Genomic DNA, 16,585 nt, shown 5'->3' on the forward strand with positions numbered 1-16,585 from the left:
TCTCCCTAGAGAGGAACTCCAACGTTTGAAGCCTTCACACTCCGCATCCAAATGTTTTTTCTAACTTCATTAAGCAGCCGTATTTAAGAATACTTCATAACAAGTATTTTAATTAGAGATGAGCTGAAGTATCTTGCCAGTATGGATATCTCCAGCAATACCAGGATGCCCAGGAGGAAATACAGTCATTCAGCCTGACTAGTACGCACAAAATATTGCAGGTCAAGTAATGAGAACCTCAAGAAATTAATGATTCTCTCTCCCACCTGGCCAGAAAAAGACTGCCTGAAGGATATGTGCTTGCAGCAACTATTTCCTCATCAGCATTCTTCTGATCCAATTGTGGTATGAAGAGGAAAAAGAATAGAAAATCATGAAAACGGGAGAAGACAAAAAGAGAAAAAAGAAGAATCTTATGCCATCTTAGCTAGTCTGTGGCTTTGTTCTCTGATTACTGCATTCCCTTGCATCTCACCCAACACCAAGCAATGGGGCATGTGACATGCGCTGTCACACCAAAAGCATCAGCAAAGACTACACCTGTACGCAGCAGCCTCAAAGGTGTTCCAACTTCTCTTTTTGTCTGGAATACAGTCAGAGATTTGTATTTCGGGCTGATGCTCTTCAGGGATGTTGAAAAGGAGGAGCCTGTTCAGCCCTTTTATAATAAGGGAATTACACCTAGAGCATAAATATAGGAGTAGTTACATTCATACAGTCCTAAAATCATATTCAGCCCTTTGAAGGCAACTGCAAGGCTGATGTGGACCCTGGTGAAAATGAGTTTGACACCCCTGACTTACAGTTTCCCTTCTTAGCCTGATCCTTTACCTGAGGTACAAAGGAAACTTTTCTATTACATCTTCAGGTGAGAATTCACAAAAGCATGACATTATAACAGGTATTTTAAATCAGCATTTTACTTTTTAAGGCAAATATTCATTTTGCTGTTTCAATAACTAGCACTCTCATCTGTCTTGAAATTGGAAACTTAAGAGCTGTCATTAAAAGTTAGACAGGGAAAGCAGGAACTGGCTTGTGAACTTAAAAATCAGTTCAGAGCGGGACCTCTCCTAGCAATCATGGCAGGTATCCTCAGCTTGGATCCATACTATATTTAGGCCATGTCTTAAGTCATTTTAACTGATCCCACAAACTATATCCAGAAATGTAATAGTTCTAGTGACTTATGACAAATATGTTCCCCTTCTCATATTTCAGTGGATAATCCCAAGATTGGCCACACAAGGAAATCTAAGGTGCCTGTTTCTTAAGCTTTCATTGAATTACAGAAAATACAAAAATGAGATGGAATTCAGAAAATTCAGACACTGGTCACCATTGTAAACCCCATCTGTCAGCCTGTCATGAAAAGCAACATGTTTAATACATGTTTTAACAACTGTTTAATACATGATATAAGACAGATCTGTTGATTGATTCAGACCAGAATGAAAGACATGACCCACCTGGAAAGCCCTTCTTCAGTCAGTCACCCATAGGGCTGAAGAGAAGTATTAGAAAGAGACAAAGGGCAATGGTGATGCACTACATAATTTTGATATGGCTGACTAAAAATGACAAGAACAGCCCTGTTGTATGGACTCTCTCTTGGCTAGAAAAAGGAAAGGAGGAGACAAAAAGACAAGGATGATGGTCTCGTATTATTTGTTGATTTCTAGGGCCTGCATGTGCTCAACATGCTGGAAGCTGCCAACATTCTCCCATTACTCAAGCAGTTTTGCAACAAAACACTTGCAGCACAGCAACAGTTCTGCCACTGAGAGCACAGCCTGGAGTTAAGCTGATTACAGAACAGTATCATGCAGACTTTCTATCAGAAAGTATTTTATTTTTTCTAAATTAACTATTTTTAATTATTAACTGTTTTAACATGGACTGCAATGAGATCCTATGCAAGCAAGTTGTACCAGTGCTGATTTCCTACACTAAAAACTGTAAATCAAATTGACATCTGATCTTACACCTGATGATTCTGAGAATGGAAACCAGATGCTTAAGAAGAGAAAAACAAATAAACATATCAACTTCATTAGAACAATAAAGAGCAAACAGGAAAATATTGATATTATTCAGTAAGTGAATATATTTAACGTAGCTTGTGTTTGACTTTCTCCAGAATCATTAATCCAATAAAAGACTATTGAGGCTTAAAATAAAGCTATGTTTTTCATTTATAAAGATTAATAGCTATATTAAGTCCCTATTACGAGGGAAACAGACTCCTCTCATAGTTTCCCTTCTCTGTCATATAAATACACACAGAAAATAAAAAGAAAATGAAGGCAAAAAAAAAAAGTTAAAAGGTTGGTTAGATGAGACCTATTAGAAGAATAATTAGTAAGCATGACAAAATTTGACATAATGAGAATTCACTGCTGAAGATGGTATTTCAGATTTCAGACTGTTGACTTTTAACCACAAAAGCCACATTACAAACTGCAGTGAAATATTCTAGCCTCACATAGTAACTCAGTGAGTAGAAGTGACGAAGACTCACCACTGGTAACAACACCTCCAGCTTAAAGACAGACAATGAGTGACCAGAGAGAAGACTGTAGTTTAGCTACATTAACGTCCCAAAAATATTGCACTGAACTTCTTTTTTTGTAGGACAGCATAGAGATTTAGAAGTGTGAAATATTTGAGGGACAGCACTATAGGTGGTCAGAGGCAACAACTGCAAATTGTAATTTTAGTGCTTCTCAACACATTCATTGCTTTGGCTCAGTGAAGAGGCCAGGAGAGTTCCTCAACCTCCAAGCTTTTTGGTGCCAATCTATCCCAAGCAGCAGAAGCCTGCCTGTACATCTGCCACATGGGTTTCATTTAGCAGCACCTACATTATTTCAGCACTTCACCTCAAATAATCCTACCGTACATCCTGGCTTTTCTACTAAGAGTTTACAGAGTTAAAGTCTTATTGAGGAGATGCAAGTGCCGTCCAAGTAAAGGCTAAGTAAAACACCAAAAGGGGTTGGCTCCAAAGTGTCATTTTAGAGATACACATATGCATCACTGCTAAACACACTTTCTACCTGAGATGCTAAGCCTGTTCCTCTCAAGCAGGGGATGACACCCTTTACAAAATGACCCCTATATAATATAGGGCACGACCCATGTACAAGAATTCAAGCACTCCGCAATAAATGGCAGTGCCATATTGATGTATGTGTTTATGGGTGGCAGAGACCCAGAATGAAAGGCAGCTATTTGTCTGGGAGCTCATGGGAAAAGATGCCCAATCATACACAGTCCTAGATACTTCAGACTTGTCTCTACCTTCTCCTATCACTTATATTGCTGTCACTGTACTTATAGTGTATAAGCAAATGTTTGCAGGGGCTAAATCCACAGAATATGTTTTGAAAAATGGGAAAATATTAGAAAATTAGAAAAATACTGTGTCCTTATTTTAGGATCAAAAGAAGAAATGTGACAAATGAGGATGTTTAGTTAACAACCTCAGATTGTACTAATATTTTCTCATCATAAAGAGATTAATTTTTAATGGTATTCCAAGTTAAATAGACTTGTGAATCTGCAGAACGTAGTCCTTCTAATTCTGAGGAAGTAACATAAAAGCTATGTGCACTAAGAAAAATGTCGTAGATTTTAATCTCATTCAAAATCTTTCAAACTCACTATTTTTAATAACGACAAAGTAACTGTAGGCCGAATGCATTCTTTGCTGATGCTTGTCTGACCCTGCAAATAACTGCAGTCACTGCGATTCTCACCAGTGATGAGTGTGGGAGCAGAATCAACCCTACCATCTAATCCTACAGAAGCTGCAGATAAGTGGGCCGGCAAGCAGCTTTGACCCCAGATCTGCAGATGCTGGTGTCAAAAAAGTACATTCACAAATCAGTGAAAAGCCAAGAAATGTAAATAGTTCTCAAACGAAGACATATAAACAATACTGCTCTCAAGATTCACTTCATATTACGCTCTGTTAGGAAAGTGGAGTATATTTACAAAGGGACAACTTCAAAACAAAACTGCAAAAGAAAACTGTATCTAGAAACAAATAAATTTTGTTTAAAGACAGAGTCTGGTGAATTGCTGGGACTTCTCCATTTCATTCCCAGTGAGATTATGGAGACCAAAAGTGCTTAGAGGCAGAACATAAACCAGGCTGGCACAACGCTGCAACACAAGCACCATGAGAACTTCTCAGGAGGCTGACAGCTGGTCTTTGCTGTAGGTACTGTCATGTGATTTCTAAATCCAAAAGGAATATCCACATCTCCAATATTTGGATAACTAGAAATGCTAGTTGCTTGAGCTGACTATAAACACTAACATGCAGGAGAATAGTTTGTCCTTCCTCATCAGTTACAGAGGGTGGATAGTCATGAGCCGGGGGTTTAGGGCAGACAAATTGGGCTGTCAGTTCTAATGTGTGAACTGGGCTATCAGGCCACATTTTGGTTAGGAGGAAAGAGGTCTACTTATGAACACCAACAACTCTTAAGAGATTAGTTTTTATTGTTTCCAAGGAGATTTAACCAATCCCAGTATATATTAAACTAAGCAGAGTTTGAATGAAAGAAGAGCAAGGGGGAAGAGTGAAAGAAAATGGGGGAAGGAGGAAAGAACAGGGATGGGAATGGAGGAATTAAAGGTGGGAAGAAAAGGGGGAAAGGAGTGGAAGGGGAAAATGGGGGAAGGAGAAAAAGAAGAGGAAGAGAGACACTTCCAATAAATATCTGCATTAGAAACAAAACTCCCTAATACACTGAAACTTAGAAAAGGGTTGATATTCAGAACAGACTTCAACGGAAGACATACTGTGTTATTTCTTGATGCTATAACACAGGAGCTTTGTTTAATATCCTGCATTAACGAAGGAGCTCCTTAAGTGTAATATTACAATAGAGAGCATAGAAGTATCGCTGAGGTCAATGCTGCTCTATTAACTGTCATCCTGTGCAGAAATATTTTCTTTGAATACCATTAATGCTTTCTCTTTCCCTTTGTTCTAATTTCTGAAGGCAGCAGAAACTAAAACTTCCTCCACAATAATTTCTGCTTTCTTCTTGGCAAACTAATGGTATTAGACTTGTGAGAGAAATTTACCCTGGCAATGTCTTACACGCAGGTCTTTTCAAAGGAGATGTTGTTAGGAGGAATCTTATTAAGCAGGCTTTTTTGCTAGCCTCAAAACATAGGTGATAACACATTTTTAGTTATAAAGAGCACTGCTTAGTTTTATTTATTATTTTGAGAGTGAATCCATTAATCTGCTCCTGTGCATATCATACATCTCTTTACATAAGAGTAAACTCAAGCTGCCTGTTCTCCTTGCTGTATCGGATTCACTTTCATAGATTGTCAAAAGCAGAAAGGATCAATATGATAATTTAATCCGATCTGCTGCTTAACACAAGACAAAGATGTTCATACAGTAATCTGGGCAAAATACGCTCAGTAATTTTTGCTTTAAAATACACATACCTCTCTAAAAATGTATTTTTATATTTGAATTAATGAAAGCTTTCAAAGTGTGAAGCAAAAAACACTTTAGAGAACTCCAATTTCAGCACGTTAAGAAAAAGTTCAACTAATGTGTAATAATCTTCTGGTTACAGTACTGTGACGCTCTGAAATGCTCAAACATGCTACAAACTGACAGCAAGTGCTTTTATTCAGAGCAGTGCTGAAAGAAAAAAAAAACTTAAAATACAGAATTTCTTTATACACAAGACAGATTCTGATTACTGCCTTAACACTGCCCTATGGATGCTTGAGTCACTTTGAGGGACTACATAAAACCTTTTTAAAAAACAAACCCAAGCCAACTAATGAATGAGAAATATTAAGGGCTACTTGGCGAGGAGCATAAGAAAAACATAACTGCACTGCTACAATGGGAAGGGTTACACTAAAGTCAGCATTGCCAGATGTTGAGCTTGAAGAGTTTTGATTCATTTTTAAAGCCTGAATGACTGCTAACATACTAGCAACAGTAAAGATTCAGAGACACGAAAAGGTATATTGCTGATTTCCCCATAGCATAGATTGCTATACCTGTCAAATGAACAGCAATCTAATGTAGTTCCACCAACTTCCATTAATACTAGGGTGAGGATCTGGCCTCCTATTTTTAATAGCTGGACTAGTTCAGCTGAAATTCCATCATACTGCTTGTTCTAACTGGATACAAAGTGGCTGATGATAGTTTGTAAAAGCCATCCATTTGTCAGAAAAATACAAACATATGTGAAGCAACCCACATTTTCTGCCACATCATTATGGTATAATTTACTTTTCAAATAAACTTAAATTTGTTTTCTTACGTATCACCTACTTAGGAACTACACTTACTGAAATAACAAGCAATGCTGATCAGCCACTGCAAGCAACATGTCAAAAATTCTGTAAACATCGAGGTAGTAGAGATGAGAGACGTATCAGAGATATTCCGGTGTCAACATGCCTGTAAGAAGTATGAACTAGCCCTGCTCAGAAATGAAAGAGCTAAGACAGGATACAATATTTCAGGTAGTCTAAAAACTGCATTAGTGCCACTCAGTAGGTTCCCCTCTGAACTGTAAATTTGAACCTTGCGACAATATAGGGACAGACAAAACTGAGTCTGTGGCTTTGCCTCCACAGAGAAAACTGAAGCATATGGAATAGCCTCTTGAAAAAACAGTTACATGAACACTGCATCTGAAAGAAAAAGTAATTTTATTTTGGAATAATTACTCTAGTGGAATTATTTCACATGGGCAGCTATTCTGAGCAAGATCTGTGGTACAATACACTTAGAATAATATCTTCTAACACAGACACATGCTAGTAAGTAGTCCCACAGATAATATTAAAAGGCACATAGTATTAGCAGCATACTAAAAGTATAATTCAACCCATGATTTCCCATATCAAATTATGTGTTTTACGTCCAACTTTCCTTCTCAGAAAAGCAAAAAATCAACCCCTTTTTTCTCCCTCCAAACAGCTGTATAAAAAAATAAAATAACTAAACCACACAATCTTGTACAAGAATATGGATTTGAGTCTACCACCTGAACTAAACTACTCACCAACTTCCAATGTGTTTCAAAGGCCAAACTTTAAAGACTGATTACAAATCAACAGAACTGAAAACTAGAGAGTGTCTTAGAGCATTCATTTTTAAAAGAATTGTTTTCCCCCACCCCTATTTAGCAATTGCAATATTATTTAAATAAATCCTTAAGGATACCTTTGAAAAGTTTCTCCCTAGACTACACAAGAGCCTTTGGTATATCCGTTCTTGTGAACCTGAGAGAATCCACCAAAACATAAGCACAGTCAAAGAAACTGCATTTCAGAAGAACCAATTGTGATCCTTGAAAATCTACTTTTTCACAATACTGACACACAAAATTAAAAATCAAAAAAAGTAGAATTTCTTCTTTGAGTAAAGTGTATTCTGCTGTGCTGGTAATAACCATACCTAGGAAAGTAAATGAAAATATGACACCCACATATTTGTCATGTGCTTAAAAGCTCATCAGCATCTGTCAAATGCTTCAGTATGAAGCATAACACAAACTCAAAAACCCTCCATACACCTACACTTATGTTTTCAAGTAACAGTCCATTGACTAAACCAAAACAAAGCGTTCCTCTCGATCAGTCTGTAGTAACTTTCTTGTGCTACTCAACAGAAGATGCAGACAGGAGCCAATACTTCAATCCCATGCCAGCTCAGCCCAGTATGACATTGCTTTACCCTTCCTTCTCCAGCTTCTGGCCCACAGCTTCTAATTTGTTCAGAATCTGGACCTCAGTGTTGCTGGCTATGTCCTGTTGACATCCTTGAAAATAAGTGCAAAAATTCCCCATTCCATCCTGTATTTTGTGTGACCAGAAATCTGATTCCTTCCCAGTGTTTGACCCAAGACACAGCCCCAAGCTTCTAACACTAGATCTCTCACAGGAACACTGGATGATGGATGAAAATCACCGTTATCTTCCCACAATAAATGATTTAGCATGTAGCTGTTGTAAGAGAAGCCACTCTATATATTTGCTGTAAGTGGTTTTCAGACCTTTCCCTAAAAGATAAAATAAAACTCATGATCTTCTTCCAGGCACTGTGGTTTCTATAATGAATTTTATACGACAATTCACAAAATGACAATGTAATGAGGTCCTTCCAGATGTGAAGGGAAGCACAATGTCTGATAATTGTTTCACCTAGAATTACATTTAAAAACTTTGTCAAGGAAAATTTCTAGAAGAACACTCCCCACTAACAGGATAAGATTTCTGAAGAAGATGCACACTGGCAGATGTGCAGAAGTTCTTGTAAAGAATATGATACTCCTCTCAAAGCTGCTTAAACTTGATTTTATTTCAGGTCTGCAACTAAATTTTTTTGTAAATAGATTTAGGCTGTCAATTTCCAGGCATGCTGTGCCATCAGCATGTAGAGACTGCTGTGACAAACGTGGAGGCTGTAGCAGCAAATTTTATTATAAACTGGTAATTGAATTGAACAGGTTTACATTTGAATAGATTTACTGCAGCATGATCTCTGACATGCTGCATGGGACTGAAATCCTTGTCTGTATATAAAGAAACATTAAGATACACTGAGCTGAAATAATTCCTGCTCTAAGTCCATACTAATCAATAAATTTACACCACTTTACACATGAAAGTAGTAAGTATATCATCTTTCTTCACATTCTGTACATAATGGATATTGTCAAATCCAAAGCCGAGAACTCATCTCCAGCCATTCCTATAGGTAAAAACAGTAACACCTGTCTCCAAAAATACCTTCCAAAAACAACAAGAGAAAAAAAAAAAATCTCTGTATTCCAGGTACAGTTTTAAAAGTGTACTTCAAATCAATATGGTTTTAAAAGTGGCCACTAATGCAGGCAGAAAAACAAAACACCCTTGTAGGTTCTTTCAGGTTGTTGGTAAGCAATACCTGAAAAGAAGATAAGTTGTCTCCTAGATGAAAAAGTTCAGTAATTTTAAAAAAGCAGAAATTATGATGTGTTTTGACAGAAAAACTCACACTCTAAGAGTGAAGAACTATGATATGCCCAGGAGTGGGACTAACAAAGCAACTTCCTTTTCGTAGGAATTTGTTATTTTGTCATTGGAGAACTTTCAGAAAAAGTTATGTACCTTTTAGGGAAGCCAGTTTACAAAATTCTGACTATGGAAGCTTGCGGAATTGTTTTGCACCCATTGAAAATGATCGTCCATGGAAAAAATCTGATTCACAATGTGCAGCTGAATTGTTTAACTTAATTATCTCAGTTACCAAAATCATGTGCAGAAACACTGTAAATCTGCACACAATTTTGGTAACTGACATAATTACTTATTTGTAGAAGAGTCACTTAATTTCCTCATGCAGTCTCAGAAGCCACACAGTAGATTTTTAACTATATATGTTCATGGACATGCAATGGTGTCCTCAAAATCTAAAAGGTATAAACCAACTGACCTGTATGTACTCTTGGTACCACTGTTCTATTTCCAAACAATTGCTCAGTGTATCTGTACAGTAGATTACCAGTGATATGGAGATTTAACTTCCTAAAAAATATGTTAAGCAGCACAGTCCCTTTCAAAAGATGCCATATTCAGGCATTCTTTCTACAGTATATCTAAACATTACAGTTTAACCTTGAAATACTTGCTTCTAGTGGTCGCCTACATGAGAATTTTGGCAAGGAAGGAACCATCCCATCACCACTGGAAGAGAGGGTCAAATCCTGCCACTCTTACTGAGGCAAAATCCCTACTGAATCTGACAGGAGTTTTGCTCAAGTAAGACTAAGGACAGCAGGATTTGGCTCACAGGATCATAGCATCTGCCAAAGCAGTTGCACAGAACAAGGTTTATTCTTAGTAAGTATAATCCAATAAGAATATGTCTGTAGGTGCGTGATAGGCCTAATTTGTCCATCATCTCTCCACCAGTCTATGTTGTTCTTGGGTTTTACCCTTATGGCTGTATACTTAAACCCATTTTAAATTACCATCAAAAGATTTGCAAAAATCAGCCATCTATTAAAGCTGACTTTTTAAGCACTGACAAAACAAAACACTATAGGATTACTTTAAAGTGGTTGCTTAACACAAAATACTCTCCACTAGAGACAAGATTTAGAAAATATTACACTGATTATATTTTAAAAGCTTATCTAGTTCACAAGTTCACATCTTCTATTATTTTTTTCTTGGTGATAACACTGCACTACAATAACAATGTATACAATTCATGCATATAAAAGTATATTTTTGCATATGTTAACATCGATAGAAGTACATGGCAAGCAACCAAGATTTAAGGAACTGCCTTTCTGTAATGTAGACAAATCAGGTTCCAGGTGAGACAGAACTGTTTATCGGTCACATTTTTTTACATTTACCTATTATTTGTTATCTTCAAAATGTAACTGACGAATTAAAAATTCAGTACATACTTACAGTGAGGGATCAGGGTTCTCATATGCTTAAAAAAGAACATAAAGAAGGGTGGATTCTCCTCTTCTATATGACATTATTTGTGCCAGTGCAGTTACAGTAACTTCAGTAGACATACTCAAGATTTATACTTGTTTAATTGAGAAATAAACATTTCAATTGTCCTGGTGAAGACTCAGTTAAAATAGGAAATAGAAGGCACAGTGTGTATTTCTGCCAGAACTAGGATAGACTAGCAACGGAGGAAAGAAATCTTTGAGAATTCACGATGTTCATGTGTTAAGGAAAATAAGAGGATATATTCTGATGATTATTCTATTAGTTACCTACTGAAGGAGACTGAATGCTGGGGTACATTTTGCTGTATCCCACAAAGAAATATTCCACAGAAGATGAACTCTACACAGATACGCCTTGATTCCCTACCTTAGAAACAGACTGTCAAGAAAGAGCCAATATACAGCAAAATTGTATTTAGAGTAGATCAGAACACTTACCCATCTCTCTTCTTTCCTGCTTGCCCTATAATTGTTGCATGTGTTTGCAGAGAGCTACATACTGACTTGATCAGTCTTACCTTCTTTCAGCATGCCAACTTTTAGACACTTCATGAAGCGGCAGGCTTGGCAGGACTTGCGCCTACGCTTTGTGATTTCACATTCATTCGTTGCTGGGCAGCTGTATTCTATGTTACCTGCAACGGGAAGTACAGGAAAAGAGAGGTACTCAGAGTCATTCACTAACGAACACAATAGAAATCTGAAGTATGCATACAATTGCTGTTCTGTTTAATTTTGGAATATATCAAGAGTAAACAATGCTATAGAAAGGAGAGACCTTTCACATAAAAATAAAAGGTCAAGTTAAAGGATGAGCTTTTTGAATTTTTAAATCTAGACAGGTGTATTAAAAAGAAACCACAAAACCACAATTAATGTCAGGCTGTGTCTGGCTCCATCCATGGTCCTTAAAAATCCCTCATGCACGTTGTTCCTTCTGGTAGAAGGAAGAAATTTTGTCATTGATTGTCTGTACTAGGCCACTCTTCATTTCCTTTTTTTTCACCAATTTCATCAGTCTTTCTTTGTCTGGAGTACGAAAGGGGATCATTGTGCTTTACTGCACAAGCAACTGTAACAGTCACTACAGAGCTTCAACCTTCTCCTTCCACAACAGCAAGCACAGTGTTATCAGGTGAGGTTCACCAGCACTGCTATTACAACATCCAGCATGTTCTACAACTTCAGGGTCAGATCTCTCAGCCAGGACACCTCCCCTGCTCTCTTCAGACAGAGTTCATGTACTGAGAGGCATCAGAAACAAGATGGTCCCTACAAAGTCGTCAAGTTAACAAAAACGGGGGAAGATACTTGCTTCTGCCTCTCCCAACTCTCCTTAAAGCCCAGATGTAAGCTAGATCTTTAAATGTGAGCCCTCCTGGGCAAAGCAGCATCTCTTCTTTTTTTTTTTGTGTGTGTGTGTATGGTTTTTGTTTTCTTACTGCTTAGCACATATTATTCATTCCCAAAAACAAGAAAAAAAAAAAAAGCCCCAAAATTAATGGGTAAAACATATATAAGCAATTTTCTTTACATTTTTTTTGAAATCACATCTTTGGGAATCCAAGTCCAAATAGGAGAAAGACTTTTTATTTTTTTCCTTTTTTTTTTCCTCTTTTGCCCTAGTACCATTGCACTTTCCATAAAACAGCTTAGCTCAGCTCATTCATCTGCCCAGCCATGCATCCTATTGCCCATGACCACGTTCAGTATGACAGACTTCGCAGCAGTCAGAAGTTTCACCAGGAAACTGCCTTTTAAATAAAGTATCCCCATCAGCCTGTCACATCTTGCTTTAAAGGTATTTCTTTACTTTCTAACCCTTTCCCCCTGTGATTAAGTGCATTAGTATCTTAATGAAAATGCATTCTGTTTATTGCCCTCTTGGGAAGCAAGAGGTCATCACACCAAATGCATAAATTGTCATCAGAGACAGTCCAAGCATAATTGCAATTTTGCTGCTCCATGTTTGCGGCACTCAGGGTGCGTCCAAGTCCCCTGAAACATGTGCAGGTTCTAATAATTAGCATAGAGTCTGCCTGGGACCACAGCATTGATGAAATATTTCAGAGTTAATCACACTTTGTAAACACTGATTTATATTGACTACCTTTCTCCAGACTGATGTCTCCTCATTAAATATCACATTAGTGGATTGCAGGATTGCACAAAGACTCAAGTGCTCAGCAACTGCTAATTTAACAGGAAGTAATACTTAAACCACTTACATCTATTGAAAATTGGTTAAGCATTTATGATAAAGGAGGCCTGCAATGTGCAACGTATATTCTGCCAATACAACCAGCATACTTTGCACAACCTGTTCACGCCTTTGTGGGCTTTATTCCTCCTGAACATTGCTGCATGGCTGACTTAGCAATGCTGGCAACTAAAACAGATCTTGGTATGTCTGAATGCTAATGGTTATTATTGACGGAACTAAAACTTCAGTTTAGTCCTCTTTCCCTTCCTTAGCTCCTGAGATGAAGGATATGGCTGTTAGGATATAACAGTCCTGAGAGGACATATAGGAAAGGATGGTAAGGGCCAGCTTAAAAAAAAATATTCACATTATCCTTTCACACTCTAACAAGCCATTCTTACTAAGGCACAACTACTACACAGGGAGACCTCCAAAGCCTTTCACAAATCGTATCTAATTGACTTCATCACAGTATAGTAATAAATGTATTACCATCCCCATTTAAAAAAAAAAAAAAAAAAGGAAACAGAATCAGAAATACTTTGCACAAGATCAAAGATATCTTTGTACAAGGTCAGAAATGATCTTGATCAAAAACAAGACCAAGATTATAACAGAACTCCAAGTAGCAAAGCTTTGTACCAAGGCAAGTGGAGCATTCCTACTATAGCCAGAGCCCCTGTGCAAAGGCACAGATGACAAAGGTACGAAAGCTGGCACCAAAAATTAATATTCAAAATCAGAACAATATAAGCAAGATTGCTTATTTCACTAAATAGACACTTCTAATACATATCCTGACATTTCAGCTTTGTGCAAAATCCTGTGAAACACAACAAGGGTCCGTAGTGTGCAGCACACTATGCACACACAACATAACTTACTTTTCCTGCAAATTCTTTCCACTTGAAGAATTTCAAAATGAGCTACTGGTCTAGTCACTTCGATTCCAGTACTTTGGCATAGAAGGAGAACGGTATCAATTTAGACCGCTTTACTTTAATGAATTATATTTTACAGCAGATGTTCAATCTTAGTTTTTGATGTTAGAAAATAAACTTGGAAGATGTTGGAAAAAGTTCCTCCGATGAACTCAGCAGAGTTACAGTAACCGGATTTATCCGTGCAGCAAAGATCCACATCTTACCAATGGCCACAGCTGGTTCTGAAGTGTTTCAGCATTTTGGAATATGTCTAGACCACAACGATAGTTCAGGGAAACTAACATTTTGCCACCACATAGGCAGTATTTTATCAAATACCCCCACAACAAATTTCATTTCTGTCAGCAAGCTTTCCTTAAAACAAACAAACAAACACAACAACAAAAAAAACCCTAAACAAAACAAAGAAATCTCATGGAATTTTGCAATGGATATGTACCTGAATATGTATCATACTCAAAATGCGTTTTGCCTAGAACTCAAAACATTAGAGGATCTCTTTTGGTAAAAACTTAAATTCACTCCACATTACAGGTCATTAGAGCTCTCATAATTTCTTCTTTAATTCTATACACTAAAAATAAAGAAATGGAAATTATTTGAAGAAGTGTTTGGGAAACTGTATAAATTCCTTGGCACACTACATGCACCCAAGATGCTCAAATTTGCATTTTGTTTCAATGAGGAAGACTCAGAAGGAAGTTCTACCATTTACTTGCCTACTGCATGATGCTAGAGCCTGAAGCTGAGCAGCAAGGAAGAGTGTAAGTGGAGTTTGCCCAGTCCTGTCAACAGTTGGAGAGGTAGCTGTGTTACACAGCAAACAAAATCAACATGGCAGCTCTGAGCCTTTAAACTGGGCTGACAAGAATGATCGAGCAATTTATAATATCTCCTGGCTGGTTTTCAGAAACAACTGGGCTCTGATTACTTATTTCAAGTCTTTTGTACAATTAGTTTGCAGGCAATATAATTTTCTCACTCCTTAACAAAACAGTGCAGCTAGCTGGCTGATAGAATAACACCGTATATGCAAAACTCCTGCCTGAAGTGCCAGGGGATAATTTGTATATTCCTTCCAGTGGTGTAATGGACATTTACAGTTTGGCAGATAAAGGGCTGAGTAATGTAAATTAGCATGGCATTTGAAAATAAAGATAGATGTCAAGTCTTCACTCCCCGAACACATTGCCCTGTGCTATAATAATACAATGGGATTTAGGCTGAGTCCTTTCCTCTCCTCAAGAACTGAGGAATGTTTATTTTTAAACTGTTCCTTTTTTTCTACTGATTTGTTAAATTTTATTATCTCAGCCAAAAGATGAGAAAACACTTTCAACACACTGTGCCTATCAAGAGCAACTGATGCCATTTGAGATAGCAGGTGAACTGCTAAAACTTCTGCTGTATAACCGGCACTTTGTTTTCAGATGCTTCAGGCTGTCAGATCTTTACACACAGATTGAGCATAAGTGGGCCAAGGTAACGTTTTTGTCATCTCACAGATGAAGTTTGGAGGTTATCTGAATCAGATGTGAAGCCACAGTACAATTTTAACAGTACAGAGACTTATTCAATGGCTTTACAAGCCAGGCAACCGATTGGACTTGGTCAAGATTCTAGAGACCATTTTGGTCATTTCTTGCATGGAAGTGACAGCGACACTCAAAGTAACAGGAGGAAAGAGAACCATGACAAAGAAGAGGCCTGGGCCTTATGCCTTGGCATCTTATCCTAAATAAAGTTACTGTGATCAACAGTTGCAATTTTAGTACCTCAGGTAACAACAGTGCAAAGCTGCTCTAAAACTGGCTGCCATGTGTGACACAGGCTGAAACAAGCACCTCTCTTCCAGAAATACTGACAAGAAGAGAAGCTGCAGATAGTAATTCTTAGCAGAAGCATTATTTCCCTTTTCACACAGCATCATTTGATATTATAACACTGAAGAGGTAAGAGGATTGCTAGGAGCTATTGGAATATGCTCAGAAAATCTTTGGACAACCAAAAGACATGAGGAAGACTGAGATTCAGGGTGAAAATGTATTTGGAAAGAGTAGCCATGAGCCACTAACAAAAGCAGGAGGAATATCAGATGATATCAGTATTGAAAGTTTTACTGCGTGGGAGTATAGGCCCAGAAGTAAAAAAAAAAGGGAGGCGGGGGGAAGAATTATTTATTCCCTCAGTGTGATCATTTTTTGCTATAATCAGCTCATGAAATCTATATATCTCTTTATTTATATCCAATAATGCCCCATTTTTCTCCCAAACTTTCTCTTCAAGCTTTTGTAACCTAATACCTTTTTTCAAAAACTTATATTCAAAAAGCAAGTGTTCTCATTGTTCTTAACAGAGGCTACTGCATCACTAGATTTAAGTCTTTCTGCAATAAGCTTTACCCTGGGTACCACCTTCACGCTCTGTTTTCCTGGGCGACAGACCCAAAGGAATGCACCAGCTTGCCTGTGGACTGGCTTGCACAAAAACTCTGGAAAATGAAAGGTAGCCAGGATTACAGCCTTCTGGGAATTAATAAAAGAGAAGTCTTAGAAAGAGAGACTGGAGGATCTAAGCCAACACAGAGAGTGAATTACAGTGTGTTAGGTCACACCTCGAAATGTAATCCAACCAGAACGGAAAACAGTTCCTGATCAACTAGGAGAAATAGGTGCTGTTGGAAGTAAAGAGTAACAGGCTAACTGAGGAAAAGATGGATAAAGTCCCAGATGGACTTCAAAATGTATGCGATGTTTATAGGTCTTAGCAAAGCTGAACTGAGGAAAGTAAAAATATTTTCTCTCGGGTTAAAGTTTCAGTTCTTGAAGGCTCTTTTCCCTACTTTGCAGTCAGAACTCAACTGAATTGTATAAGTAAATATTTTTAAGAGTAAAAGTACTCTTATC

The 16,585-nt window shown here is 37.6% G+C and overlaps 1 protein-coding gene across 6 annotated transcripts in view; it reads right to left on the reverse strand.

The window, feature by feature from the left end:
- The window catches only part of ESRRG (estrogen related receptor gamma), a gene marked incomplete at its 5' end in the record, with an annotated part of 369,448 nt that overhangs the window by 97,982 nt on the left and 254,881 nt on the right, over positions 1 to 16,585 (reverse strand). For 5 of the 6 annotated variants that reach the window (XM_080340928.1, XM_080340926.1, XM_080340927.1 and 2 more), the window contains one exon: positions 11,051 to 11,167. The exons of the other annotated variant lie outside the window; for it this stretch is intronic. In XM_080340928.1, the coding sequence (XP_080197054.1) occupies positions 11,051 to 11,167 (117 nt within the window). The remainder of the gene's footprint in view (positions 1 to 11,050; positions 11,168 to 16,585) is intronic. 6 annotated transcript variants of the gene reach the window in all.

Source organism: Nesoenas mayeri (genome assembly GCF_963082525.1).
Source record: "Nesoenas mayeri genome assembly, chromosome: 3".
NCBI classification, from domain to species: domain Eukaryota; kingdom Metazoa; phylum Chordata; class Aves; order Columbiformes; family Columbidae; genus Nesoenas; species Nesoenas mayeri.